Genomic DNA, 26,967 nt, shown 5'->3' with positions numbered 1-26,967 from the left:
TTGAAAGGAGTGTAGACCTGAAATAATCTGATCAGTCGGAAAAACGCTAGAATCTGAACATTTTCTCAGTCGGCGTAGTGTTGTGATGTGTTTATTTACACGCATTTTACATCGTACAGACTGCTCAGTGAAGGTAATGCAGCGACTGGGAAATGTGCATGAGCTAATGCTTTGGTCAGAATATATGTAATGCGTATGTCAATGAATATGTGAATCGGATTGCAAATTTTGGGTTCATATAAACAGAACATTCAGAATCTAAAAAAATGGATTGGATTCATTCCAATTGATGAAAATATGTGTGTTTGGCTCAGGCTTTGCCAACATTGCCACAAGCATAGTAAAACCAGAAATCCCCAACCAGCAAACGATCCAAAAGTAAAACAGCAAAACCCAACATGTTTGTGTATGTGTTCATTTAGCTCAGCTTGTGCTTGGCTGCTCTAGCATACTGCTGCTCTGTGCTTTACGTCACTTACTTCAGCCACTCTTGGTTAACACGTCTCTCTCTCTCTCTCTCTCTCTCTCTCTCTGGTACCGGGAACCCTTTTTGTTTGTGTTGTTTGCTTTTTGTGTTCACTCTCTTGCTGAGAAAATCTTTCTCTATGTTTGTCAACTCAATGGTTGGTGAGAGATATTTAAACGTTGTTAGTGCTGGTGCTGTTTTGTTGTTAAACTTTTAATTTTCTATTCTTTAGCTGAAGCTCTTATTCCCCACCACTCACAGCTGCTTTTTTGTGTTCCCCCTCACTTTTCTTCCACAACCACCATCATCTCTCTTCATTTCTTCTTTCTCCCACTCTCACTTTCACTCACCTACACACACACCACTCTCATAACCACCTCTGGTTGTGCTGCTCACTCCATCTCGCCCTCCCCGTGACCCTAATCCTCATTCCCTCGCTCTCACAACCCCTGACCCCGGCCACAGGATGTCAGACACTGCCGAGCCGCCACAAAGGAGGTAATGCTTGTGCTTGGGCTACTCGCATCTTGCTTCCCTTCAGGCATCCCGGCAGCTCTCTTCTCTATGTTCTGTGTCCAGTGTGTTTGAGTGCTGCAGGTTTAACTGACCTGATGAAGTGCTATCTATCTATCTATCTATCTATCTATCTATCTATCTATCTATCTATCTATCTAATCTATCTATCTATCTATCTATCTATCTATCTATCTATCTATCTATCTATCTATCTATCTATCTATCTATCTATCTATCATGTATTTCTCTAGCTACCTACCTCACCTGGGTTTCCCAAACTATGAAAATAGAATCGTATGTTAATGTATTTCATTAGTTTGAAATTTATGTGAGCTATTCATGTAAATATTAACATAACTCTCCAAACATAATGGGGAATTTCTGTAGATCATTTAAAGGGATGGTTCTCCCAAAAAAATATTTACTCATCACCCTCATGTAATTCCAAATCTATATGAGTTTTCTTGTGTAAAACATAAAAGAAGATATTTTCAAAAAAGTCACATTTTTTCTTCCCCTATACAGTGAAAATCAGTAGGGTCATATGTTGGTTTGGTCCCCATTTACTTAGGCAACAGTTGAAGAACGGCAAAGAGTTTGGGAAATCTTGTATTGAACAATAGTATAATTGTTAATGGTAAAGAAATAAAGGTTACAGGGAATGAGAAGTTGAGTTCGCCCTGAAGGCATCCTCATCCTGTTGTCCATGCCTTCATCTGTTTGTTATAATTCCTGAGCGTTCTGCACTCCTCCTTCTCTCTCCATGTTTTCCCCTCAAACCTTTGATTGTCCATTTTGACCCATCAAACATCCTGTTACCCCATAGGTCCTGCTACCTGGGCAATGGCGACATCTAAACCTGACATCATGATTATCCTACTGAGTAAACTTTTAGAGGAAGGAGATGGCTTCTACAAGGTCAGGTTTACTCATCATTTACCTCTCATGTTTGCACAGATTTGTCTAGAACAAAGACATTGGCTCTATGTATTTACACAGTCAATCGCCTTTTCTCTTGCAGAAGGGTAAAGTGAAGGAGGCAGCTCAGCGCTACCAGTATGCTCTGAAGAAATTTCCCCGTGAAGGATTAAGTGAGGACCTGAAGACCTTTAAAGAGCTCAAAGTGTCTTTGTTCCTGAACTTGTCTCGCTGTCGGAGGAAAATGAATGTGAGAACAGCATGAACTTTTCTAAAAATACTCTACAAAAATACATTAGAAAGTCTCATTCTGATTATTGGTGCACACAGTAAGGTTCTGTATATAGGCTTGTGATGCTTTAATATTGTCACTGCAGTATGCAGCAGGTCATAAGAACCTTGCTTATATACCTCTAGGAAAACTGTGCAAATGAATGAAATGTCAACCACAAAAATACAATAAGAAAATATATTTCACTGAACACACTTTCTTGGTCACAGGACTTTGGTATGGCGGAAGAGTTTGCTACTAAGGCTCTGGAACTGAAGCCTAAGTCTTATGAGGCATACTATGCTAGAGCCCGTGCCAAGCGTAGCAGCAGGTAGGCTTCATTATTTTCTTTCCTTTCGTTAAATTACTTATAGATTGCTTAATATTTCCATTGCTCCTCCATAGGCAATTCGCTGAAGCACTAGAAGACCTGAGGGAAGCCATGAAGCTGTGTCCCAACAATCGTGAAATCCAGCGCCTCCTTCAGCGTGTGGACGAGGAGTACAGGCAAGTTACCCAATCAGAGGAGCCAGAGCTTGAGCCTCCTCCATCTCCACCACCATCTCCCTTACCAGTGGAGGAAGATGAGGAGCCCCCTCATCATACCCCTCCCCCTGAGCCAAGACTGGATGATATGGAACCTGTTCAAGACTTGTTTGAGGATGACGACTTCCTTGAACAAGAGCTAGAAGCTGTGTCAATCGGCCTTGCCTCTGATATTCACTCGAATGCTTCGAGCCTTGCTATTATACGTAGTCCACCCCTTTCTCCAACCCATCATGACACTGGCTACCTGTCAGGAGGGCAGGCCTTTGAGTACCACCCGAGCTCATCCTCCATGTCATCTCCTACCCATCATAGTTACCAGTCCACCTCCCCATGTATCTCCCCAACACATCAGAACTCCCACTACCGCCAGAGTCCCCCACATACTTCACCGGCCCATCAGTCCTCCTACCGGTTCAGTCCTCCACCCATGGGTGGTGGAGGAAACCAGGGCATGGAGTACCAGAGTCCTCCGCCATCTCCTCTTCGGCGTGGGGTTCCCTTCAGAGCAAGTCCTCCAGTCGAGAGTGTGTGTCTATATCGTTCCCAGTCTGGCTCTCCAGTCCGCTACCAGCAGGAGCCTTTACCTAGCCGCCCTAAATCGCCGCTGTTGAAGATGAGCAGCCAGCGATCCTTCCAGCTTCAGTCACAACCTTCCCAGAGCTCTCAGAGCAGTCAGCACCACCAGGTTCAGGGTCTTCGTCTGCAGCCCTCTATGGCACAGATCGTCCGCACTAGCCAGCCCAGTAACAGTGCGTACAGCCATTTGGCGCATCCTCTCAGCAGCAGGTATCAGGGTAGTTCCATGGATGTGGACAGGGAGAGAGATCGGGAGCCAAGACTTGTGTACCAGCCCTCATTGGATGGCCGGTCAATGTCTCAAGTACAATCCAGCCTTAGTGTGGGAGCTCTCTGTCAGCACGGGGGCCGAGGTGGGCCAGCCGTGGTAATGGAGTCAAACATGGGGAAAGATGAGCTCCCTCAACGTCCTGCTTCAGCCTACCGTTCAACCACAGGGGGACCTGGAGGCATGCGCTTCAGCCAAACCCCCCAGATTAGCCGCAGTCAGTCAGCAGCATACTATCCTGTCTCCAAGCATGAACTTGAGAGAGCAGTGGCCGCCTCTGCTATGCCACCTTGCCAACTGGGCTCTCCGGAGATCCCCCACCTAGTACGCAGACCTATCAGTGCCAATACAAGTGACCTAAAGCAGCACGTACCGACCCCCAGACCACTGATCCACTCCCAGAGTGTAAATCTTCGTTTCTCCCCATCTAGTAGTAATATCTCCTCAGGCTCCAGTTGCAATTTAGCCCCTGGCTTCAGGCCCTCCTCCTCCATGGCTCAAATGGAAATCCCCTTGCAGACCACATATGAGCGAAGCTTCGACGAGCCATCTGCCCTCTCACCCTCTCAGAGCGGGCTCTACCCGGGCGAACCCGCCCGATCCCGGACCACTCCATTTATGGGAGTCATCGACAAGACAGCAAGGACTCAGCAGCAGTACCTTCACCAGCCTTCACGGGCCTGGCCCGTTTCCTCCCTGGAATCGGTCATCACTAGTCCTACATCGCCTGGCAACTTGATCCACCAAGCCTCCACCGCCTCTTCCTACAGCCCACCTACATCTCTAGGCAATATTGCCTATTACAATAAGACCAATAATGCCCAGAATGGACACATGCTAGAGGAGGAGTACTACGTCCAGCCGCAGCCCTCCTCCCTAGGCAAGCTTGCCAACGGAGGGGCACGTGATCGAGACCTCCTAGAGCGGGTGAGCCAGGTGCCAACGTACCAGGATGTTAAAGTGGCGCGGACAATGCCCGTGGCACAGGCCTACCAGGAGAACATGTACCGCCAGCTTTCCCGTGATGCCAGACAAGGTCCCACCTCGCCCATCAAACCAAAGAGACCCTATGTGGAGTCAAACGTATAATAGGCACCCTAAAGGGTGGGCACAAAGGTGTGTGTGACAGTGAATGTTTGTGTCAGGTTGTACGTAAAGGACTGTGTAGGTGCAGGATATTAAAACCAGTATTTCAAGTAAAGGAAACTGAATAATAGACATACTTTTAATAAACTAAAAAAACAGTGTTACAAAGTTGTGTATAAATACCTGTGCCTACTTCTGTTGGTAAAATTAGCGTGGTGAACAGGCTCCAAATATCCTGATGGCACCCTTTTGGACTATTAGAACAAAGTATGTAAAGGTGACAAAAAAAATTCTGCACATTATAAGCACATTTATTGACGTTCCACAACAGAGGCCTACATGCAGAGAAATAGTGTCTTGACATCGTTCCTAGCACTAAAGCAGAGATAAAACTGGGAATCTATGTGTTGAACTCTGTCTCTCTCTCTCTCTCTCTCTCTCTCTCTCTCTCTCTCTCTCTCTCTCTCTCTCTCTCTCTCTCTCTCTCTCTCTCTCTCTCTCTCTCTCTTCCCAATGAAACTAAACCAATATGCTAGGCTTTCTGGACATCATATTGTTGGATTGTTCAATACTGTAAAATGGAAAAAATGTTTCAGAAAAACTAAGCTGTAGTTACAGAAGGAAAAGAGGAATATTTATAATTAAGTTATATGATGTATAGAAATTAAAAAGCAGTTTTTGTGTCGAGTTTATTTTTTCATTTTTGTTTGAGGTTTTTTGTCTTTAATTTTGGAAAAATAGTATCAGCTATTTTCAAAATAATGATTCAGAGTTTATGACTGGAGATTATTATCTTTAGTTATTACCTCCTAATTCTGGCTCCCATGCTGATATAGTTTATCAAAATTCACAGTTGTACTGTGGCAATAATATTAGTTTAATCAATTTCTTGGGGACAAGCTTAATATGATTTTAAAGTAACCATCATATAGCTTTTGTCTTTATTTAAATGAAAAGATTTGAGTTAGTTACCAAGTACTGGAGTGGCAATCCTGCCGTATTTCAAGTGGAAGAATGTATCACACCATAGACGTCTTATGAACTCTACAGTATGTATACTACACAACACAAAGTTTCAGGGGCGTTTGCAAGGTAGTAATACAATTTCTTTTCTTTTTTGTTCTAAGAAATGGAATATTGCATTGTCACAGAGAAGCATCAGTATATCAAGTGAAGTATGTTTGTTTTAACTTTTAAACTTTTATTCGTAACTTTGGTCTGCACTGACTGTCTGTGACATTTTGAAGAAAGAGAGCACTTTATTCATTTGTAAGGATTGTATGGAATGGGAATATTGGGGGACTGAAGATGTTTTTTTTGTTTGTTGTTTTTTTTAAATCTGGGATAGGACATCCTTACTAACGAACGTTCAGTGAACACTGGAGAATAACCTGTGATTAGTTGTACTACTAGAAAACAAATAGAAGTCATTGTCCTTGGTGCAATTCTAATTTTTCAAGCAAATGAATGAACAATAATATAAAAGAGCAAAATTATGTTTTTAAAAAGATGTGTATATAACAGCCTTTATAGAGCGCAGTGTACTTGCTGTATATAGCGGCCAAATGTGTTCATGCATACAAATCCTGCTCTCTGCAAACGCGTCGCCAAAAGCAGGACTCGATGAGCCTCACGTGTCAAACACAGTTCAGTGGCATCACACACTACCGAAAAGCAAACCAGCCGTTTTGAAATAGTGTATTTGTCGTGTTAAAAACAAAAAAAACAATATTCAGCTAGTTCCTTTTGAAATTCTCTGCTTCAGAATGCAATATTATTAACATGCAGAGCTTAAACGTGGCTTTGGTCAGATCTTCTCAAAAATACAGTATATGAACAGATATCTAGACAGCTTGTCTTAAAGGCAACCATATTCACCGTTCTCTTGCTGTCAGTGTAAACCTGCTTGAATCGAGAGATGCCTCATGGTCAACTTTAAGGAAAGGTGAAATAAGGCTCATCAAGAGCCTCTTTAGAGTGTTGTGGTTTTCAGTGCAAGTTATTTTTGCTGTACATAACCTGACGCATGATTTATCCTCCATTCCCCTTCCGAATTCAACATACACAGACATTCGTGAATCTGCTGTATGTCTCCCAATAGAGGAACTTAACAGAAATAACAATCACATAAATAAAAAAATATATAAATATATATATATAGCTCACACTCATCTGACATTTACCTCTAAAGGTTTTGGCCATTCTTTTTATTTTTCAGTTGAATTTGAGTTGATTTTAATGTATTTGCTTGCTAAGCAGAGTTTCTCGTCTGTAAATGTGAGCTTTCAGAGCGCTGTGACAACGTTAAATGACTTCAATAAACCAGAATGTGTTTTTATCATGTCAGTGGTCATTTTTATGTGGCTTATGTTTAATAAGAGTTACTTTACATATAGGAAATGTATCACACTGGTCAAAAGATTGTTCATTTTATTGTGGTTTACTTTATATAGGCCTACAGCTGAACAGAACTGCACTATTTGTCCTATCAGTGGCAACCAGCTAATAACCAAATCAAGACCCATCATGACTATTGCTCATACTTATGATACCTCAAAAACATGCAGGTTGAGGATAGGAAGTTACTTTTCTAAGTGATCAGATATTGGATTTTCCAACCTTTCTAAACACCTTATCAACCACCTAGAACTTTGCTGAGACAGAATATAGTTTGTTTTAGACTAGTCAAATAACTAAATAAAATAATTATTTAAACCATTTAAAAAGAATCATCAAAGAACAAAAAAAAAAAACATTTTCACTTAAGACTTTCTTTGGCACAAACTAAACGTTTATGAACTGCAGCAGTCCATATTCCATTTCAAAACAATCTTTAAAGCTGCAAACAACTGCATTGTCTGTTTGTATTTAAATGAAACTCCATTAATGATTGACCTTCAAGATGATTTGTGTCAGTGGTTCAAACACCGAACGCCGTGGCATTCCCTTTCACTCCCTCTTGGGTTTGGCTGTGAGGAGATGCACAAATCCTGGTACTAACACCATGACCACCTGCGGCACAATGGTGTATTTCAGGAAGAACAGGGAGTAGAAGAGAAGAGGAGGAACAGTGGGAAGAGGGAAACTGCTGATGTAGTGGAGGGCCATGGACGACAGGGCCAGACAGAGAGTCCTGGGTACCCATGCAAGAGCCCATCCGCCTGGCTTCCAATACTGTGCAAGTCCAAGCCCAAGCAGAACCCCGGCATCCCGGTTCAGAGAGGAGAAGGGCGCGGTGTCCAAACGGATCCACTCGGAGTGAGAACACCACCTCTTAGCCAGAGAGATGGACCTGCGGTTCAGAGTATAAGTCATCATTCATACAGACTGAGACTTGTTCATACAAATATCTATGTATAGTGATATTTTGAGGACTAATATAAATAGTGGTTGACGATGTATTTTTTAATAGACCCATTTTACATTCTCTGGGTTTCTCAGAAACTAAAGTCGTCAAAGTTGGGTAAACTTCTATAGAGGGCATGCACTGATGTCTCTTTCCCGCCGGACTGAGAGGCAGAAGAGCTGCTGCATGACTGGATTTACTAGAGGAAGCTGAAAACGTGAGTAAAACAAACTATTATCAGTTTAAATTAAAGGTTGAACTCGACATAGTCTTCATTAGAACTTAGTTAATATCCAGTGATCCATGGACATTGACATGCAGTAGGATTTATATGAGCATGGTTTTAACGGCAGGAAAACACAATTACTATATATATAAATACAAAATTAGTAAGTCTTAAAGCAGGTGATCACTTATATAAATGTTATATCAACGTGTCCATCCATAAAACTTGTAGTTTTTGTCAGTGTTTACTTAAAAACACCCAATTATGCAGAGTATGAGTTGTCAATAATACACCATATAACAATACATTAGGGTATGATTTTACCCCAAAATTCAATACTGAGACAGAATGATAACTGCAAATGTTTCTCCTCAAGGAGTCCAGTTGTTTCTGGGAATTGCAAATCCATTTGCTTCTCTTTTCTGTAGCTTTCGGCAGTCTGTAAAAATATACTTCAGATTTCTTGTCAAATCAAATATTACAATCTTAAAGCTCTTTCTTGTTTTAGATGCGTTTTGTGTTTTTTGCTGCATTCACGCTGTATCAATTCTGTCGCTCATTGTTTTTGCCACTCAGTGGTGTGGGCGTGGTCTAAATGCACTCGGCCTCTTTGGTCAGAACCAAAACAAGAAGCAGCTTCACTCGGAAATTTCACAATAGTTTATATGTCACAACTCCTGTTTAATGCCGACTTTAACTACTGATAGTTCTGTGAAATTTGATGCCTAGGTAATATAAAAGGGTCCAGAGTCCACACCTGATGCCTGATACAATTGAACTCTTTCCGTGTTTTCACTGTTTTACGCTAGTCAAGTCAAAATGTATTTCTATAGCACATTTAAAAACAACAGAATTACAACGAAGTGCTGTACATATAAAAAGAAAGCCTACAATTAAACAAGGCACGATAAAAAATATAATATTTCAGAGACAGAAACTTCGATCTCAAATGAAAGAAACTGCCCTTTACCACTGAACTGATTTGTTTCTTAAAATTTTGTGACAAATCAAATGTAACCCCAAGAATTAAAAAGAGATGAATACCAGGATGGGCATCCAACATTTGATCTCCTCAAAACAGTCACACATCATGTCCAAGGGATAAGAGCTGTCAGTTTTAGCTGGTAGATAAAACTGAGTATGGTCAGCATAGCAGTGGTAGGAGATCTTATATTTCTTAAAAATGGCACCCATTTGAAGCATTTAAAGTGAAAAGAGAAACGGGCCTAAAATGGACCCTTGGGGCACACCAGAGGGCGCTATGACACATCTTCTGAAAGATTACGGAATCTCCTGATTAAAACATGAATGAAAAAGAAGCAGAAACAAGCCATATCATGCAACCGTAATCATATGTATGTAAAATAATGCAATCATCAACATTAAACAGTTTATTTTTAAAAATGCTGGCGGTGGCTTTTTTTTTTTTAAACCACTTGCAGGGAAAGAGTTAATTGTAACAATTGAGATGTACATGTGCTGAAATGAAACGTGTTTAGCTAAAGAAATGTAACATTTTTACACAACATTAACTTAATGTCACACTGTACCCACCAAGAGAGATCAATCCCAGTGTTTTCCAGGACACCATGCAGCACAAGAGCTCCAAAGAGTAAAGTCAAGCTACAGCGAAAGAAGAACAGCAGGGGGCGACATTCAGGCACAGTCCGGTTCAGAAAAAACCCCAGCAACATCCCTGGGGAGAAAGTTCATAAAGAAGTTCATAATTTTTTTTTTTGTGAGTTTTTTAGTTTGTATGCATGTATGCATTTATGACTGACCTGTCACAAGACCTGCGATGACTTGATGAGGGAAGTGAGCCAGGATGAAGATCCGAGAAAGGCCCACACATACCAAAAATACTGCGTACAACAGGTACGGCACTGCAGCTAATATCTTACTGTACAGGACAGAGTTTGATTAGTTAGTATAACATATGAATAAACGGCATTTATATATCTGCACCAATACTGCGATGTGAATTATTAAAGAGCGTGAGAACCTTTAAATCAGGCTTTTATGGCTCATAGTGAGAATATTTAAAGCTCACACTCGAGCAGGAGAAACATTTGGTGCATATGATGATATTTATATGGCCAAAATGTGATACATTGAATGATGATGTTACCACTTATATAAAATGGATATAGGTTTCACTTCATAAGTTGTATATTTTTCCAATAATATTTCTTGATATTTAAATGCTTGGTTTTATGATCAAAGCTCTGTAGTTTTAAAACAAATAATGTAATGCAATACAATGATGATAAGAGATTAACAAATAAGCATTTTCTCAAAAGCCTGATGGATTATATTTGAGAAATTTTCTAAAAAATAAATAAATAATAAAAAAAGCACACACATATATATATGGCTTATCAAGTAAGGTTTACTTCAGTTGCTTCAGTCCAGTAAATATTGATCTTGAAATATTACAAAATAAAAGTTATTCGGAAATCTATTTTATAGGCTTCATGGGGTAAAAGACAGACCTGCCTGTGCGAGTATGAAGGAATGATGCCAGTGAAGAGACGATCAGCCACCAGACCGCACTAGTGACCATGGCATGACCTGAAGGACTGCCTGAGAGACATGACTGAGGTATTACAGCTCATTTCATTGACATCTGGAAACGGTTCAGCTAAAATGATCTAAAGTAAGGAGGATCGTTTCACTGCTTTACCTGGGCCAGTCTCGCAGGTAGACAGGAACTGCTGAACTTTTGGTGGGTTTTTAGAAAACAATCCAGATTCTCCAATCCACCAATATGGCCTCTCACCAAACAGGATCCTGAACGTCAAGTCACATAAATTACAGTCAACGTGAAATGACATTTACAACAATGAGCTTAAAACTATCATTTTTTTGAAAACTAAAAATCGTTCTTCACAGTTTACTTTCTAAATGCACTCAGAATAATTGATTTAGTGAGGTTTTTCCTAAAACAATTCTAACATGACAATTTAGTGCTCAATTATTACACCAAACTTGGTAGCGTATCAATGTTTCCACAAAAATATAAGCAGCACTGTTTTGAAACTGAAACTGCTTTAAAATAATCATTTTAATAATTCAGTGATTTATTTTTGGTTTTGGTATGTCATATTGCAAGTATCTATACTTATATAAGTATAGATACTTGCAATATGACATACCAAAAGCACAAATAAATCACTGAATTATTAAAAGCAATGCTGGTATTCTGACTATTCTGAATTACAACTCGCAACTTGAAAGTTTGTGAACCACTTGCAGAATCTTAAAAAAATTGAAAAATTTGAACAAAATAAAAGAGATCATACAAAATACATGTTATTTTTTATTTAGTGCTGTCCTATCAGTTTTAAGAATCAACAGTTCATAAACTTTTGACCAGGGTTATTTTAATAAATTCAGCTTGTCTTGTGGACTATATGTAATTAAACATTTTTATGTCAAATATCTTATTCAGGACAGCACTAAACAAAAAAATAGCATGCACTTTGTATGATCTCTCTTATCAAGTTATACTTAAAATTATTCAAATTCTGCAAAGGCTTCACAAACTTTCAAGAAGCACTGTGTGTGTGTGTGTGTGTGTGTGTGTGTGTGTGTGTGTGTGTGTGTGTGTGTGTGTGTGTGTGTGTGTGTGTGTGTGTGTGTGTGTGTGTGTGTTTTATATATATATATATATATATATATATATATATATATATATATATATATGTATGTATGTATATATGTATATATATATATATATATATATATATATATATATATATATATATATATATATATATATATATATATGTATGTATGTATGTATGTATGTATATATGTATATATATATATATATATAATTCATACGGACTATATACTATATAATAAGTAATAACACTAGTTTAGTTACCCTATTCACGCTTCATTTATCTTACCCATCATCTGACATTTGGTTTCATTTTCAAACACCCCAACATGCAAAGCAATTCATACCATTTGAGAACCAAATTAAGCCACTCTGATAGAGCTGCTACCCAGAGAACAGCGATGCCCGTCCGCCGGTGAATGTAAAACACGACAGGGAAGACCAGGAGGACTGCAGCTTTCGGGTCTCCCATATGAGAAGCGACCAGCCAGAAATCCTCGAAGCTTCTGGTTCTTCGCTGCAGCGCCTCCGCCATCCAAACGCCTTGGCGGTGAAAGGTCTCCATTATAGGATGATGAATAACATCCACAGATAACATTAAGGTCGTCTTTTCATCTTAGAGGAAACAGACAGTGTTAAACTAACTGTCAAAGATGCTCCTGTGGCTGTTGTTGATCTGTCAGACCTCCACGTTACCGCTATTACGGGTACCGCAGTTGGACAAAAATCACTAAAACGCATATTTTGACTTCAAGAGACTTGAATCACCTGCCGATTCGAACTACTTATAGACTTTTATTTTACCGCAACAGTTTTATAAATTACCTTATTATAGGGCTACCTATTAACTAAACTATTACCTTTTGTAACACTGATCTAAAAATGTACTTTGAAACCCTTTTAAGCACGAGAAAAAATACGAAACAAAACTTTTCAAAGTCATGTAATCGCCGCATTTGAATTAGTTTGTTTGTTTTATACGTTTATTCTGTAGTTTTTTTTGTTTGTTTTTGTTATTTATCTCACATTCTCTTAACGGTTCTCTTATAAACTATTATTTCAGAAATAAATACAACAATAAACAAATGTATAGGCTATGTGTTGGAGTGGAGATTGTTTTGTAATGAATTTACATTAGAGGAATACAGTCATGCAATTAAATCCATAAAAACCTATAAACAGAAAAAATATATAGTCTTATATCAGACATCAGTCTCACATCTAATACCGGTACATCAATTATCTTTTTTAGTGTGGCAAAGATGTACGATTGTTCGTCTAGATTAAAGAGTCATAATAGGTCTTGACCATAGATGGTCTTGAGTCTTGACATCTAGTTAGCTTTGTGTAGGCTATATGTTTCCAAAATAAAATTTTAATTATGCTTTCCATCTCTAATAGTCTAGACTTGGTCTGTAATAACGACAAAGTCAATTAATCATTATCACATTGCATAAACAGGAGTGGTAACATTTATTTATGTATATTTTATAATAATAATAATAATAATAATAATAATAATAATAATAATAATAATAATAATAATAATAATAATAATACATTTTATTTTATTTTATTTTATTTTATTTTATTTTATTTTATTTTATTTTATTTTATTTTATTTTATTTTATTTTATTTTATTTTATTTTATTTTATTTTATTTTATTTTATTTTATTTTATTTTATTTTATTTTATTTTATTTTATTAATAGAAGGATAATCGCGCTACCACTCTTTCCTGTCACCTGACGTGCCGCTGAGCCGTAGCAGTCACGCCGTCGCGTGCGTTTACGTAAAGCTCTCGCTCCGGTTTCCCTGGCGGAGAAGATGGCGGCTCCTGGACCGGGGGAGTATTTCAGTGTCGGGAGCCATGTCTCTTGCCTCACCTGTTTAGGCCAACGGTTGCAGGGAGAGGTGGTGGCTTTTGACTACCCGTCCAAGATGTTGACTCTGAGTATCCTTTATTCCTCGGATATGTGCGTTTAAACGGCTGGACAGTGTCAAACTGATGCTCCGCGCGAGCGTGTTTATGTGTGCGCTAGTGGCCTCATTCAACGCCTATTCTGGCTTCGTCTACCTTCTGTGTTGTGTTTGGGCACGATCAGCTATGTTTGTCGCCTGGTGTTTTCTGTGCTCAGTTGATTTGACGTGGGTTCACAGTTGAAAACATGTTGGAAGAGTGTTGTTTGTGGTTAGCTTCTTGATTAGCATGTCCTCGCGACCGACAATATTAGCCTGCGCGCTAAGCTAATGTCTTTCCAGTGTAATAATGGCAGCTATCATATGGCATGTTACATAGTTTATGAACAAATCTTTTTTTATTATTTAAGTAAGTATTAGTTTGTATGGGGGAAAGTATGCCCAGGCTGCTTAGCATACACTGGTTTACCATCATACTGCTTACGGGTTGTAGGCATACTGTTACATACTGTTATTATTGTTCCGAGGCATACTCGGAACAATAATATCAAACTGAATAGTCATATTCATTTAGTTTTGCCCGTGTTATACAAATAAGGGAGTCTGTTAATGTTGAGATTGGAAGAATGACAGTCCATCATGTTCTCTATATATGTTATGCTCTAAATGTATCACAGTTTCCTTCCATGCAAACGAATTTGCTGAAATATAGTTCACATCTTTCGAAATGCCATTTTAAAGGGTTACCAGATGAGTGTTGACAGTGACACCCTTTGACCTGGCATGGTTTACTTAAAATGATTGAAGATTTCACATCACCACGACCTGGATGTTTTTCAATTATATTAAAATGATTTTTACATGCTAAAAAAGTATAAACTATCACTCAGAAGCCATGTAGTAGATTGTACTTAAGCAGTTTTGATCAGAAGTTTGTGCATCAAATGTGATGCAGTGTGATTTATATGGTTAAGGATAGGTTAAATGGCTAAGCAGGGAATGTGTTTTTTCAGGTATCTACAAAAGATGGCGATTGCTCTTAGTGATGAACAAATTAATTTGCTTGTCATACACAGGTTAACCTTCATCATATTTCTATAAATCCTACTTGTTCCTGTTTAGTACTCACTTGTTTATGTGACCTTTTGATGATTTGACGCATATGACATCACTTGTCACTTTTCCCTCCTTCTTATGTTTTGTATGCTTGCTCAACCAATTGCTCATGTTGGTTTTATTTTATACCCTCTGCTCGTCTTATATGTCTAGGCCTTAGAATAATGGCCATGATCTAACCGTATGTGGATGGTGGTAGTTGAACCGCGTCTTTGGTGTAGTGTAAACAAGTGTGTCAGTAACCACTTCTGATGTTTAGTAAACCAAGTCATTTCCCAAACGAGGTTTCAACACCTACCTGTTTTTTTAAAGTGAAAGAACATCTGCATAATCTTGTCTTGATGTTTTGGTTTGTTTTCTCCTTGACCCTCCTCCCAGAATGTCCTTCCTCCAGTGGTAAGCCCAACCTCAGCGACGTCATCTTGATTAACTTAGCCTATGTTTCAGATGTGGATATAATTAATGACCGCACTGAAACTCCTCCTCCTCTAGCATCCTTGAATGTTAGCAAGGTAAGATCATCTTTTGCACTTTATATGTTTGCTCTAAGGGTGGGTGGTGCGGTCACAGTTTTATACAGTTTAATTTATGGTACCAATTGATATGACAATATAGTTGGTATGGCCTATTGGTACCTTTTTAATGGTATTACTACTCTAACAGATGCTACTTATCGATTCGGTACTTTAACTGCATTCTTATTGTATGAATATGTGTGTGTGTATATATATATTATATATTATTTTTTTTTAAAAGTAAATAAGGACATTGCTTTTTATTCTGAAAAGTAAAATATCTATAGCTAGAAACGGTAATGTTTGAACAAAAACAAAACAGCCTTGAAGTTGAAACCAACGTGGATTAATCCTCTTGCGTGGATAATTGTGCATTTAATAGCGCTTTTTAATAATTAAACACGTCCTGCAATTTAGCAACAGTAGAGATTGCATTTTGCAAAAATCACAGATTGTGCTAAATCTGGCTTTAAGTTTGGGTTTAGGGAGAAATGACAGCACACTTCTGTGAAGGAGCGGATCTTGCGCTCGAGGGTACATGGCTAGTTTATAATAGTTTTACCTCGTATCATGTTTTTTATAATCCGTGGAAGCCTAAATTTAAAATGGAAAGTCAAATTTTGATTAATATCACAGCTAGGGCTTACTTAATACTTTTTAGGTACAGACCGAAGCCGTGATGTGCCGCAGAAGTGTGCAGTGATGGAAGCTTTCACATATAGACTGTATATATCATTCATATGGAATATATGCTACATATCTCACAATAATAATCAATAGTAAGTGCTTTTGCTTAATTTCCCCAGTACCGCCAGCAGAACCGATAGCGTCGGAGACTGGAGTTGAATTGTTAAAATAACAATTGTTTCATTGTTAATGTAAAATGCATGTGAAACCCCAAATATCATGTCCACTTAACAACGGTTGCAATGGCAGCTTACATATATCCATATCAAACCGAACAGATTCATGGCTTTTGTTATGGCACACACAATGATGACGTCCTGCATGCACAGAACTAAAAAGAAAGCTGCTTGGAAATTGTGTGTGCTAGAGATGTTGCACATTGACTATAAATTGTACTTAAATGAGCCACATTTGATTGGTTTTGTAAAATAGACTATATATTCACACCTGACTCTCAATGCATGTTAATTGAATTAATTAGTTAAGTTGCAGTTGCTTTAAAGTCTGTTTTTCACGTTACTCCTGTTCATTCAGCACTCGTGTTGAAGTAAAGCTGTCACTCCCACTAGAGGATGGATACCCGACCCGAGCCCAACGGGTTCCGACGGTACCCGACGGGTCGGGCCGGGTTCGGACAGATATTTAGATATGACGTTCGGGTTCGGGTCGGGCTCGGTCACGTCAGCGTGATAAGGCATTGAACCTTTTAAATTTAAAACTGCTTATTATGCAAGTAGCCAATGGGCCTGTTTAACTTGATGCAATGGTTTGTTTTTGTGATTAAAATAAATGTAAAATATTACCCTAACATCCGTCTTCCTGCACGCGGAAATTTGTTTATGTCGCCGTGACAACAACGCGCAACACGTGCGTGCATATTGCCCGGGGCATCCTTGTCATTCCAGTGAGGGCAACTTCGGGGCTGTCGGGCTCGGGTCGGGTTCGGTTACTGCTCTGTCGGAGGCGGGTCGGGCTCGGACAGAAAAATGCGTCCCGATCCGCACTCTACCTCCCACTAATAGCCAGGCAGTTTTATCAAATCTTTTTGCAAAGGTTATATCAGTTTTAGTTCTACCACCATAAGCACTGCTAGTTATTTTGTTGATAGAAAACTAATTATGTGATTTCTGTTGTATCTTTTTGTATATGTCCCAAATTTATAGTTTTAAAACCTTTGTTTTAACAGTCATAGGCTACATTCATACAATGGCAAATCTTTTTTTTCTCGAATCCGATATTTTCAGACTGTCTGCACTATTATTTGCAAGTGATCAAATAAGATTTGTGTCCAGACACAACCACCCTAACTGCATGGGTTGCTTTGGTAATGATGTATGCTGTCCCACGTATGTGATAAGGCTTTTAAAACGGATGTGGGAAAAATGGAGGTGCTGGTTGATGCATCTTTCAGAGGTGCAGATGTTAAGGAGTCTAGTATGTGATATATTACAGAAACATCTTAACTTTATAAATCCTATCTTATTTGTTTGGTAACCATGGAAATTTAATTTAGGACAAAACAAGCTATTTCAGAATGACATTTCTTAAATGCATAATCTTATCTTAACTATGGAAAGGAAATGGGTATTACAGAAGCATCTTAACTTGACAAAAAATCCTAAAAGCTGTCTTAAGTTTAGGATAACCATACTGGTGTCCTAACTTCAAACCTTTTTGAAATCCAGCGGTAAAAATCACAGTACAAAAGTGTTACGTTTATTAATTATATAAGATGAAGAGCAGCGACATTTTGGTGGTGAAGAGACTTTTGGAGTGCTGCGCTTTGATGATACAGTGCTCGTAAATAATTAGACTCCAGGGCAGCCAGGACACATGATTTTGAAGTTAGTTGACAAATCGCGACCAGAATTAGAGAGTCCAACGAGCCATCACAGAGCATAGCGATCGTTCTTCACTGGCATAAAGTTGCTTTGACGCTGGAAGTTTCGTAAAATTAAGGACTGTCTCTAAAGTTACATAGAACATTGGTATGTCTACACATTTCTAACTTCAATAGCATTTGAACAGAATATGTAAAAGGTGTGTATCATAGCTGACATCTAGATGAACAGTTAGTTTTGATACTGTAAGTCATTCTCTTCAAATGCTATTGAAGTTAGAAATGTGTATACCGATGTCGCATGTAACTTTAGAGACAGTCCCTACATTTGAGAATATCGAACGTTTTCTTTTCTTCCTTGCAAAAGGCGATTTATAAAACTGGCTTTAACTTTTCGGAGCTTATCAAAATTTCCATTTCTGCCGCACTGGAATTAAAAGCACACTGTTGTTTCTCCATTTTGATTTTAGGTTTACCTCAGATGAACTCGAACTCGATTGAATGGTTTAAGATTTCCTAACTACAGATAAGATGAGATTTTGTAAGCCAGGATAAGAATCCTAAATCAAGTTAAGATTTGCTTCTGTAATACGAAATTGTGAAAAATCCTAAATTAACTTATCATATCTTAAGATAAGACCTAGGATAGAAAGTTTATGTAATACACCCCCAAGACCACAAAACCAGTCATAAGGGTGTCCATCACATGAAAGCTGAACAAATAAGCTTTCCATTGATGTATTATGTATTATCCATTGATGAAACTATTTGAAAATCTGGAATTTAAGGCTTCAAAAAACGTCCTTACAATACATATTACTACTGATAATAATATATATATATATATATATATATATATATTTACAGTAGAAAATTGACAAAATATCATACATATGGAACCTGATCTTTACTTAAAATCCTAATGATTTTTGGCATAAAATAAAAATAATTTTGACCCATACAATGTATTGTTGGCTATTGCAACAGAGATATACCCATGAGACGCATTACTGGTTTTGTAGTCCAAGGTCACATATCGTGATTCCCTTCTGTCCCGTAGTCATGGCTAAAATCTTTGAGCATGCCATATGAATACGTCGCATAAAGGGATGCAAAAGACTATTTTAAATCCGATTTAAGCACCCAGAATGTCCAGACTGAGACGCATGTCTAAAAATCGGATTGAATCACATTTCAAACCACCTCCAAATGTGGTTTTAATCAGATTTGAAAAAATTCTTTCCCTTCTGGGTAAAATCTGTAAATGCAAAAGATCTGATTTTTGCTGGCAGTCTGAACTGGTGGATTGTAAAAAAAATCTTCACATGTTGTACTAGATCAGGGGTGTCAAAATCAGTTCTTGCAGGGTCATTTTCCTGCGGAGTTTAGCTCAAAACACAACCAGCTAATCAAGTGCTGTGTCCAATATCGCACCCTATATCCTTGAATTGCCCACTATTGAGGTGGCAGGTATTTGTAGTGGTGTCCGAAACCATAGTGGATGCTATCAAGTGCACTCATTCAATCCCACAATGCACAACTTGTGTACATTCAACATCTAGAGAATACCCATAATCCACTGCCACGCATGAATTCCCACATCTGACCAGAAGATGGTGTCTGTAGCTGAATCATTCATCCCTTTTCCAAACCGCTGGTCCAATTTGGCTGCAATAATATCATACAGGTATAAATAATTGTTTAATGATTAAGTTGCTTCATTTAATTTACTTGGTTTCCAGGAAAGAGTTAAAGAAATCTTTTCATTTTACTACTGGAGCCGGCTTAAGTTTCAAATGATTATTAAACAAGCACAAAAAAATTCAAAAGCAGCAGAATTCAAATTCACTCACTCGTTTTTATTCACTCCTTCAAGTGGAATATGTTAGTGTTCAAATCTAGGGAATAAAAATGTGGGTATAGGTGGGTGTGAATCCGGACACAGCTAAGGTCTTCAGGATTAATAGAAACTTCCATGAGCTAAACTCTGCAGTATCGTATCCCTCCAGGAGTGGAGTTTGACACGTGTACTATGGGTGGGATGCTAAATAATACAAGATTAAGAAGGTGCCTGTCTGACAATATCTTATTTTGACATGTTTTGTTCTACAGCTTGCAAATCGGGCAAGGACGGAAAAGGAAGACAAGTTGTCCCAAGCCTATGCAATCAGTGCTGGGGTGTCAGTTGAGGGCCAGCAATTATTCCAGACTATACACAAAACGTAAGACTTGCAAACTTTACTTGCATTGTGAAACCAAATGTAAGACCACAGTCTTTATCTATAATCAAAGTGATGTTAAACTTCTCTGGGTGATTTGTATTGTTGTTGTATTGTATTGTAAAGATTGTATTGTACTGAATTGAGTTTTAAAAACATGTCAGATAAAGACTGCAGTCAAATCTGTAAATTAGAAGTTGTATTCTTTTGCATTACACAGTGGTTGTACCCCCTTTGTGCGGTCTGCCATGATTTAATTAAAGTACAAGGTCAAAATGTGATTTCAATAAACACAATCATCTACTGACAACTTGAGCTTAAACTATTTTTAGGCATGAAATGTATTTCTATATTAAGGCCCCGATATACTTCAAGCGTAATCGAAAGTTTGTTTCGGGAGTTCGAAATAGCTTGTCAAAGTGAACTTTACGGAAAAGTTCCTTCTGGGGTGTTTCTTAAAAGCGTCATGAGCCAACTATTGTCTCAATTTCCAATGATTTCTGTTGGTATCGACGGAACTTGGTTGGTTTTGGGAACCGCACCCCGGGCTGACAAACACCTTCAAACTACCATTGGTCCATGGTGATTACATAATAGGTGGGTGTGGCTCTGAGGCTCCACCTTCTTTGTTGTGGAAACCTTCTCCGGTTCATTTTGGTCAGCCATATGTGAGTAAAAACATGAACACACTGGAGAGTTGCTTTATAGTAGGAAAATTAAGTTGTAATTCTAATTGACATTAATATCGTTTTTTGTTTTAACACTGTAAAGCTGCTTTTAAAACAATCTATTTTATAAATTGGTATATAACGTGACTGGACTGGAGTGCTGAATTGCAGAGCATGTGCAAACATCCACATCACTATCAGATGCTTTCTTTGACTTTCTAGACTGTTTTCTCACCGCTGTCATGTTGGTTGTATGTTTATTTGATTGAGAAGAGAGCACGCATGCAGCACATTTACATACTCATCTAAACGCCGCTTTCAGTAGTGTGGGTGGCGTCAGGATGTTCGCTAACAGTATACCGCTGCTCACGTATTTCAAACTTCTTTTTACCCCAAAGCAAAGAACGAAAAAGAGCTTCGCCGTGAGTATATCGGGGCCTTTACTCTTCATTTGATCATTTTAAGCGTTATTGCTCAGCGCTGGTGTGCCCGTCTTCAGTTTGCTGTTTGATCTCTGTTATCCAGCATCAAAGACTGTAAATGGCAGGAGAAGAACATCATTGTGATGGATGACGTCGTAATCTCACCACCGTACCAGGTGGAGAACTGCAAAGGCAAAGAGGGAAGTGCTCTAAGTCATATACGCAAAATTGTAAGTATCACAGTATATCCTTCAATTCAGTAATATATTTTCATTTCAGTAATCCGTTAAGAGCTCTCTTCCAATGGCATCCATAGGGTTTTGTTTTTTTACAAGAGAGAAAATATTAAAAGTTTAAGCTAGCAGTCAATTTTAAGTCCAATGTGGGATATTTTAAATGGATCTCTCGTTCCATTGGTTGATGCTTGAAAGACATAAACAAAAATGGCAAGGCTGCTGTTAACTTTGCAGGTCAATTGTCAGCGAAGTCTCCTAGCAGCCAAATTGTGGACAAGAAATCAATCGCATGAAGTGGCGCCGTTTAATTTTACAACTGTTTTGTGACGTCATTTACTCTCATCTGCCAAAATTGGCATTTGCAAGGCGGATGTTTTTCTTCAACTAAGTACTTTTAAGATGAATAAGTGCAATAAAGGACTATTTTGTATTGTGTAAAAAGTGACTTTACAGGTTTAGTGCAATGCAACTTTAGGGATGGATTGACAATATTCAGAGCTCAACGCGAAGAATATTTTCTACAGGCCCAGTCAGGCCAGTGGTTAAGATTTTTACTTGCCATAAAAAAAAAAAATTGGGCCCTGTTGTTGTTTTTGGTGTCAGAGAAAATGATGAGCTGCTAATGCCTGTCACTTTGTCTACATACTACTACTACGTCAAATCAATGTGTGCTCAGCATGCGTGTTTTGTTTTCCCGATCTCATTGGTCGGCCAGTTTTTAACACAGTGAGTCAATTACTCCTATAAATTTTAAATATTGTTAAACAGTCAGTAATAAAATAAGAACAAATAATCAAAATGGCAATAGCAAAAAGGGCAGAGCAAACATACAAATGAAATAAATAGTTCTTTTCAGGCATTTTATATAGGTCTAAACTACATTTTCAGTTACAGAAATGGGAATCAAATGGAAAATATCACTGCATATTCTTCACTGTATAAATATAGATTTAAAACTAGTGTAATTCAGTCGAGCGTTGTTTTTTTTCTATCTTTATTAACATAAATGTTATAATATAATGCCTATTAAACTAATGGCCATATATTTTAAAACTAATGCACTGAAAAATAAATGAAACTTTCAGAATTAGTTTTGTCCTAATTTCTATACGTGCAAGACACAAACCTGTGAGCTTTTATTTTAACAGAAACTGCAGTCAAGCTTTTATTTTAGCTGAAAACAAATTTCATTACCAATCGAGTGAAATGCAGTAATTGTTGAATATGCAAATGTGATTATGTGTAACTGGTACCCGATGCGTTCTGGACACAAAGCCTTATCCAGGGTCCCCGCGGAGTCTTAAAAAGTCTTAAAAGTATTAAATTTCAAAATCAAAATATAAGGCCTTAAAAAGTCTTAAATTCGCGGAAGCACTGCGTTCTAGGTCTTAAATAATGTTTAACAGGTCTTAATTTTCCTACGTCCATGCAACGCTCCCTCATTGAAATGCTCTCGCCTCATGCAGCACGCGCGCACGTGTGTGTGTGTGTGTGTGTGCGTGTGTTTGTTCCGCGGTGTTTGTAGTTCTTTCTTTCGCTAGACCAACTATTGTTCGCTCTATTACAACTACAAATTAGACAAGCATGCCACGTGTATTGCAGCCAATCAGCTTTCGTGTTATTGGCACGAGCCTCTTTCTGATTGTACCCCACAGACGCATAAAACGGATTTTATTCTTCAGCTGAGTCTGACGGTTCTTGCAGTTCCGCGATCGTGAACGCGAAGGCGAATCTTTCTCACCATCTTGCTTAATGACCAAATAAAAGTATAATATACCCGATTGCACTAAAAGAGTTAATAACAGTGATGTAAACTCCGAGCTCCGATGTCAGACTGCGTGTGTTTGCTGCCTGTCAGCGCTCGCGCGAGTGTATTGAATGTGTTATTTCTAGCCTTACGTTACTCTTGAACGATCAAATATACACATCATGCATATGTCTATATCCTGATTTGAGTTAAAAAGTTTGGGACGTGTCAGTAAGCACTGGATCTGCGAATTAGTAAGCTCTCAAATTGAAAGCAAACTAATATAGCTTAACACCAACACAAACGGGGAAACAGCACTTACACTTAAAGGAACACTCCAACTGTTTTAGAAATAGGGGTTATTCAACTTTGGTACTTTGCTACATTTAGATATGTGAGGAAATGCATTTTAAGCTAAGCTAGCGGCGACCCTGCCAAACTAAAACAATTCATGCACTGAGCCATGCATTTGCCCACATATCTAAATGTCTAAAGAAGTTGAATAAACCCTATTTCTAAAAACGGTGGAGTGTTCCTCTTTGTAGATATGTATCTTTGTTGTATTTATTTGTCCTATTGTCATTTGTTTATAAGTATACATTTTATTACTGACCCATTACTTGATTACGTAATCACTTGAAAACGTTTTACTTATATTAAGCAATTATTGCTGTGGTTTACTTTTAAGATGTTGGTTCCCACCCCAAGCAATCGTGTTATTAAAGATAGATTGCACACAACTGAACCAGCCTTTTTTGATAATAACAAAACAAGATTCATGCGTTTTGTCAGTTTTATTGCTATGTGTGACTATTGTGCATCTAACATAATAATATTGTTAATGTTGCATCCTAATTATTTTAAAAAATAAAAATGTTTGCAAATCTATGGAAGTGACCACCACAAAATAACTAATTTTGGTCAATTTACATATATATATATTAGGGATGTCCCGATTCGATCACATGATCGGAAATTGGGCCCGATTACGTGATTGCAGACTCGATCGGAATCGGATGTTATACATCCCGATCAGGACTCGGATATAATGTATATTCTGGGGTGAGGTGAGCATGATGACGCATCAATAATATGGGTTGTAACTTGAAAATAATGCTTTATGTATGTTTCTGTAGATGGATACACGTGCTGGCTCCTTGGTGATGCATTACAACAGCGCTAATATCACCCGTGTATATTTGCCAGAAGACGCGAATGAGAGCGCGCGCGCTGATCTGTCTCTGTGCATCATCCGAAAGCGCGCACTCGTCTCACAGCGCGCAAATATTGAGTTCTCTTTCAAGACTTGCGCTTAAACGGACCAACTCACACAAGAAGTATGTCAGCATGTTGATCTTGATGAGTATCCAAGCAGACATAGTCTGAATATGCCTTAAGAGGACTTTATACAGTCGAGAAAGACGACGCAGAGCCTTCCATTAGGTCTTAAAGGGGCAGTAGGCCTACCTGAAGGGGCCTTTACTGCCGTCTTTTTAATGTCAAACAAAAGATAAGGAATCACTCACTGCTCTTGATTAAATAGCTTTCGTAAGGATTAGTCTTTAATTTAAACAGTTAATTATGCTACCTTTCATTAGCCTACGTTATTCAATATCTCTACCTAAAAACTAATGTTAGACCTATAAAAACCTGAAAAGCATTGTTAATTACAGTTCAGTCAAATTTCACTTCAAATATTTTTTCCCCAAAGTTGATTTGTCATTGTAGGCAGTTATCATCACGATGATTTCATTTAAAGTGTTTGTTTTTTAAATAAGTTTAGTTTTAGTTAGTTATCTGATGCTATAAAAACGGCTGTGTGATGTCATGATTGACAGCTGAGATCGACGTCTTCTCTGAGTGAAGTTGTCACTGAGGCACTAACAGATTTTTTCAGGATTTTTGGGAGCAGATTATTTAATTTAATTTAATTTCCATAACTGTTTATTTCACACCAACATAATTAATTGTTCTGCATCTGTGAGAGTATGGGTGTGCTTTTGATATCGCCGTTGTACTTCCTGCTCTGCGCAACTCCGGTCCCAGACTTTTTTATATTTACTGTAGCACTAAAATCCAAAAGGGAAGAATTTGTTATTTATTTCTTGATTGTTCAATCTACCTCACAGAAGTGCTCTGTTTGTTAGAGTTGTTGAATGTTAAAATAAGGTGAATAAAATAAAAAATAAGGAACATCCTGGTTCGTTTTTTCGCTCTTCTTTATTCTTTTTTTATGTATTATAGAAGTGTCGGATCGGGACTCGGTATCGGCAGATACTCAAAATCAAATGACTCGGACTCGAGGGGAAAAAAACCTGATCGGGACATCCCTAATATATATATATATATATATATATATATATATATATATATATATATATATATGCGCTAATCCTGGTGGGATTGAGCTATGAATAATAAGTTTACTAATACTTTGTTCAATTTAAATAAATTAAATAATATAATTTTAAGTAGCCTAATTGAGTGATTCTGCATTTCCTATGCATGTTTTTTTATTGCGTGATATAGGTCTTAAATTTTATTCATAATGGTCTTAAAAAGGTCTTAAAAAGTCTTAAATTTGACTTGGTGAAACCTGCAGATACCCTGTTATCGCACTTTAGTTTGTTTGACAGCAATGTCTCAAAACACAACATTAAATAACTTATTAAGAGAGGCTTCTATATATTTTCAGGCCGCCACAGTCTAGTTTATGTATGGGAAGCACTGAAATCTATTTGTGGCGGTCAGTGTTGATATTGTGGTGAGCCAACACAAATAAATCAATGAATGGGAAACACTGAACACAGCAGTAGGTTTGTTCACTTCACAAAAAAAAAGATTTACACGTACAGATATTGACGTGTTTATGTACTCGCATGGCTGCCATGTTTTTATCCCTTCCCAAGTGCACTGTAAATACATTGTCAGCTTTTATTCTATTCAAGGCAGGTGACAAATATGTCTGCAGTGGATCAGTCAGTGTATATACAGGTGTCATCGAACCCTTGCCATGACTTTCATGTCTGTCTTTTCAGGTTGAGAAACACTTTAGAGACGTGGAAAGCCAGAAGTCGATGCAGCGTACACAAGCACAGCAAACACAGAAGGACTCGTCTTTATCCTCCTGAGTGGGGGGTATGGCTCATCTGGGGAGGGCACCACGGGCATCAAGGGCCTAACAGCTGGTCGAAACCAGCGCTCATCTCCCCCTCTGCGTCGTAGTCCGAGGGTGGATGCACCAAGGGCCTAGGGTCTGGAAGATCAACAAAAGAAACAAAAAAACACAAAAAAAAAAGCAAAAATGTTTTAAGAAACATGAGAGTGAAGAGTTCATTCTAAATTAGACTTTATAAAGATAATTTAAAACGCCAACCATCAAACAAACCATAGTTTCTTTGACTAACAGTGTCTTATCCCCCCTCTGCCCCTTCTTCCTCCTCCTGTGTTTCATCTAAAAATAGCTTTTCATATTTTCTTCTCTCTTACATCCCTCCTTCGCCTTCTATTCCATTTTGTCAAAAAAAGAAAAAAACAAACCAGTCAGAAAAGCTTGTTAGCTTTATTTACTTTGATGCTTTTTTTTCTTTCTTTGGCTGTTTGTTCTACAAGTGTCTGTCTTTTCTGTATTTTAAACAAAATGTGACTTCAGATGCCACACGTTACAAAGGACATTTTCTAAAATAAAAATAACAAAAATTCTGACTGTAATATTGTACTTTCAGTTGCTTCTTCAGAAATGTTCGAAC

The 26,967-nt window shown here is 38.1% G+C and overlaps 3 protein-coding genes across 11 annotated transcripts in view; 2 read left to right on the top strand and 1 right to left on the bottom strand.

Annotated features, from left to right (window-relative positions):
* The window catches only part of tanc2b (tetratricopeptide repeat, ankyrin repeat and coiled-coil containing 2b), a 258,320-nt gene extending 251,329 nt beyond the window's left edge, over positions 1 to 6,991 (top strand). For 7 of the 9 annotated variants that reach the window (XM_067429932.1, XM_067429929.1, XM_067429931.1 and 4 more), the window contains 5 exons: positions 932 to 964; positions 1,809 to 1,900; positions 2,004 to 2,150; positions 2,402 to 2,502; positions 2,577 to 6,991. In XM_067429932.1, coding sequence (XP_067286033.1) covers positions 932 to 964; positions 1,809 to 1,900; positions 2,004 to 2,150; positions 2,402 to 2,502; positions 2,577 to 4,653 — 2,450 coding nt within the window. In that variant the 3' untranslated portion in view covers positions 4,654 to 6,991. The remainder of the gene's footprint in view (positions 1 to 931; positions 965 to 1,808; positions 1,901 to 2,003; positions 2,151 to 2,401; positions 2,503 to 2,576) is intronic. The other 2 variants (XM_067429930.1, XM_067429937.1) reach the window with 1 other exon arrangement.
* Positions 5,063 to 12,548, bottom strand: g6pc3 (glucose-6-phosphatase catalytic subunit 3). The gene is made up of 6 exons (XM_067429938.1): positions 12,195 to 12,548; positions 10,906 to 11,012; positions 10,715 to 10,805; positions 10,004 to 10,122; positions 9,777 to 9,918; positions 5,063 to 7,942 (listed from the first exon to the last, which is right to left on the bottom strand). The coding sequence occupies exons 1-6, from the start codon at positions 12,443 to 12,445 to the stop codon at positions 7,600 to 7,602; spliced, it is 1,053 nt and encodes a 350-aa protein (XP_067286039.1). The 5' UTR covers positions 12,446 to 12,548; the 3' UTR covers positions 5,063 to 7,599.
* Positions 12,549 to 13,623: 1,075 nt separating this feature from the next.
* Positions 13,624 to 26,929, top strand: lsm12b (LSM12 homolog b). The gene is made up of 5 exons (XM_067429308.1): positions 13,624 to 13,802; positions 15,263 to 15,396; positions 20,039 to 20,148; positions 21,339 to 21,465; positions 26,257 to 26,929. The coding sequence occupies exons 1-5, from the start codon at positions 13,676 to 13,678 to the stop codon at positions 26,347 to 26,349; spliced, it is 591 nt and encodes a 196-aa protein (XP_067285409.1). The 5' UTR covers positions 13,624 to 13,675; the 3' UTR covers positions 26,350 to 26,929.
* The last annotated feature ends 38 nt before the right edge of the window (positions 26,930 to 26,967 follow it).

The sequence above is a fragment of the Pseudorasbora parva genome, chromosome 21 (assembly GCF_024679245.1).
Source record: "Pseudorasbora parva isolate DD20220531a chromosome 21, ASM2467924v1, whole genome shotgun sequence".
Taxonomy (NCBI): domain Eukaryota; kingdom Metazoa; phylum Chordata; class Actinopteri; order Cypriniformes; family Gobionidae; genus Pseudorasbora; species Pseudorasbora parva.
The sequence above is the reverse complement of the archived record's forward strand: the minus strand, read 5'-3'. Positions and strand labels throughout refer to the sequence as shown.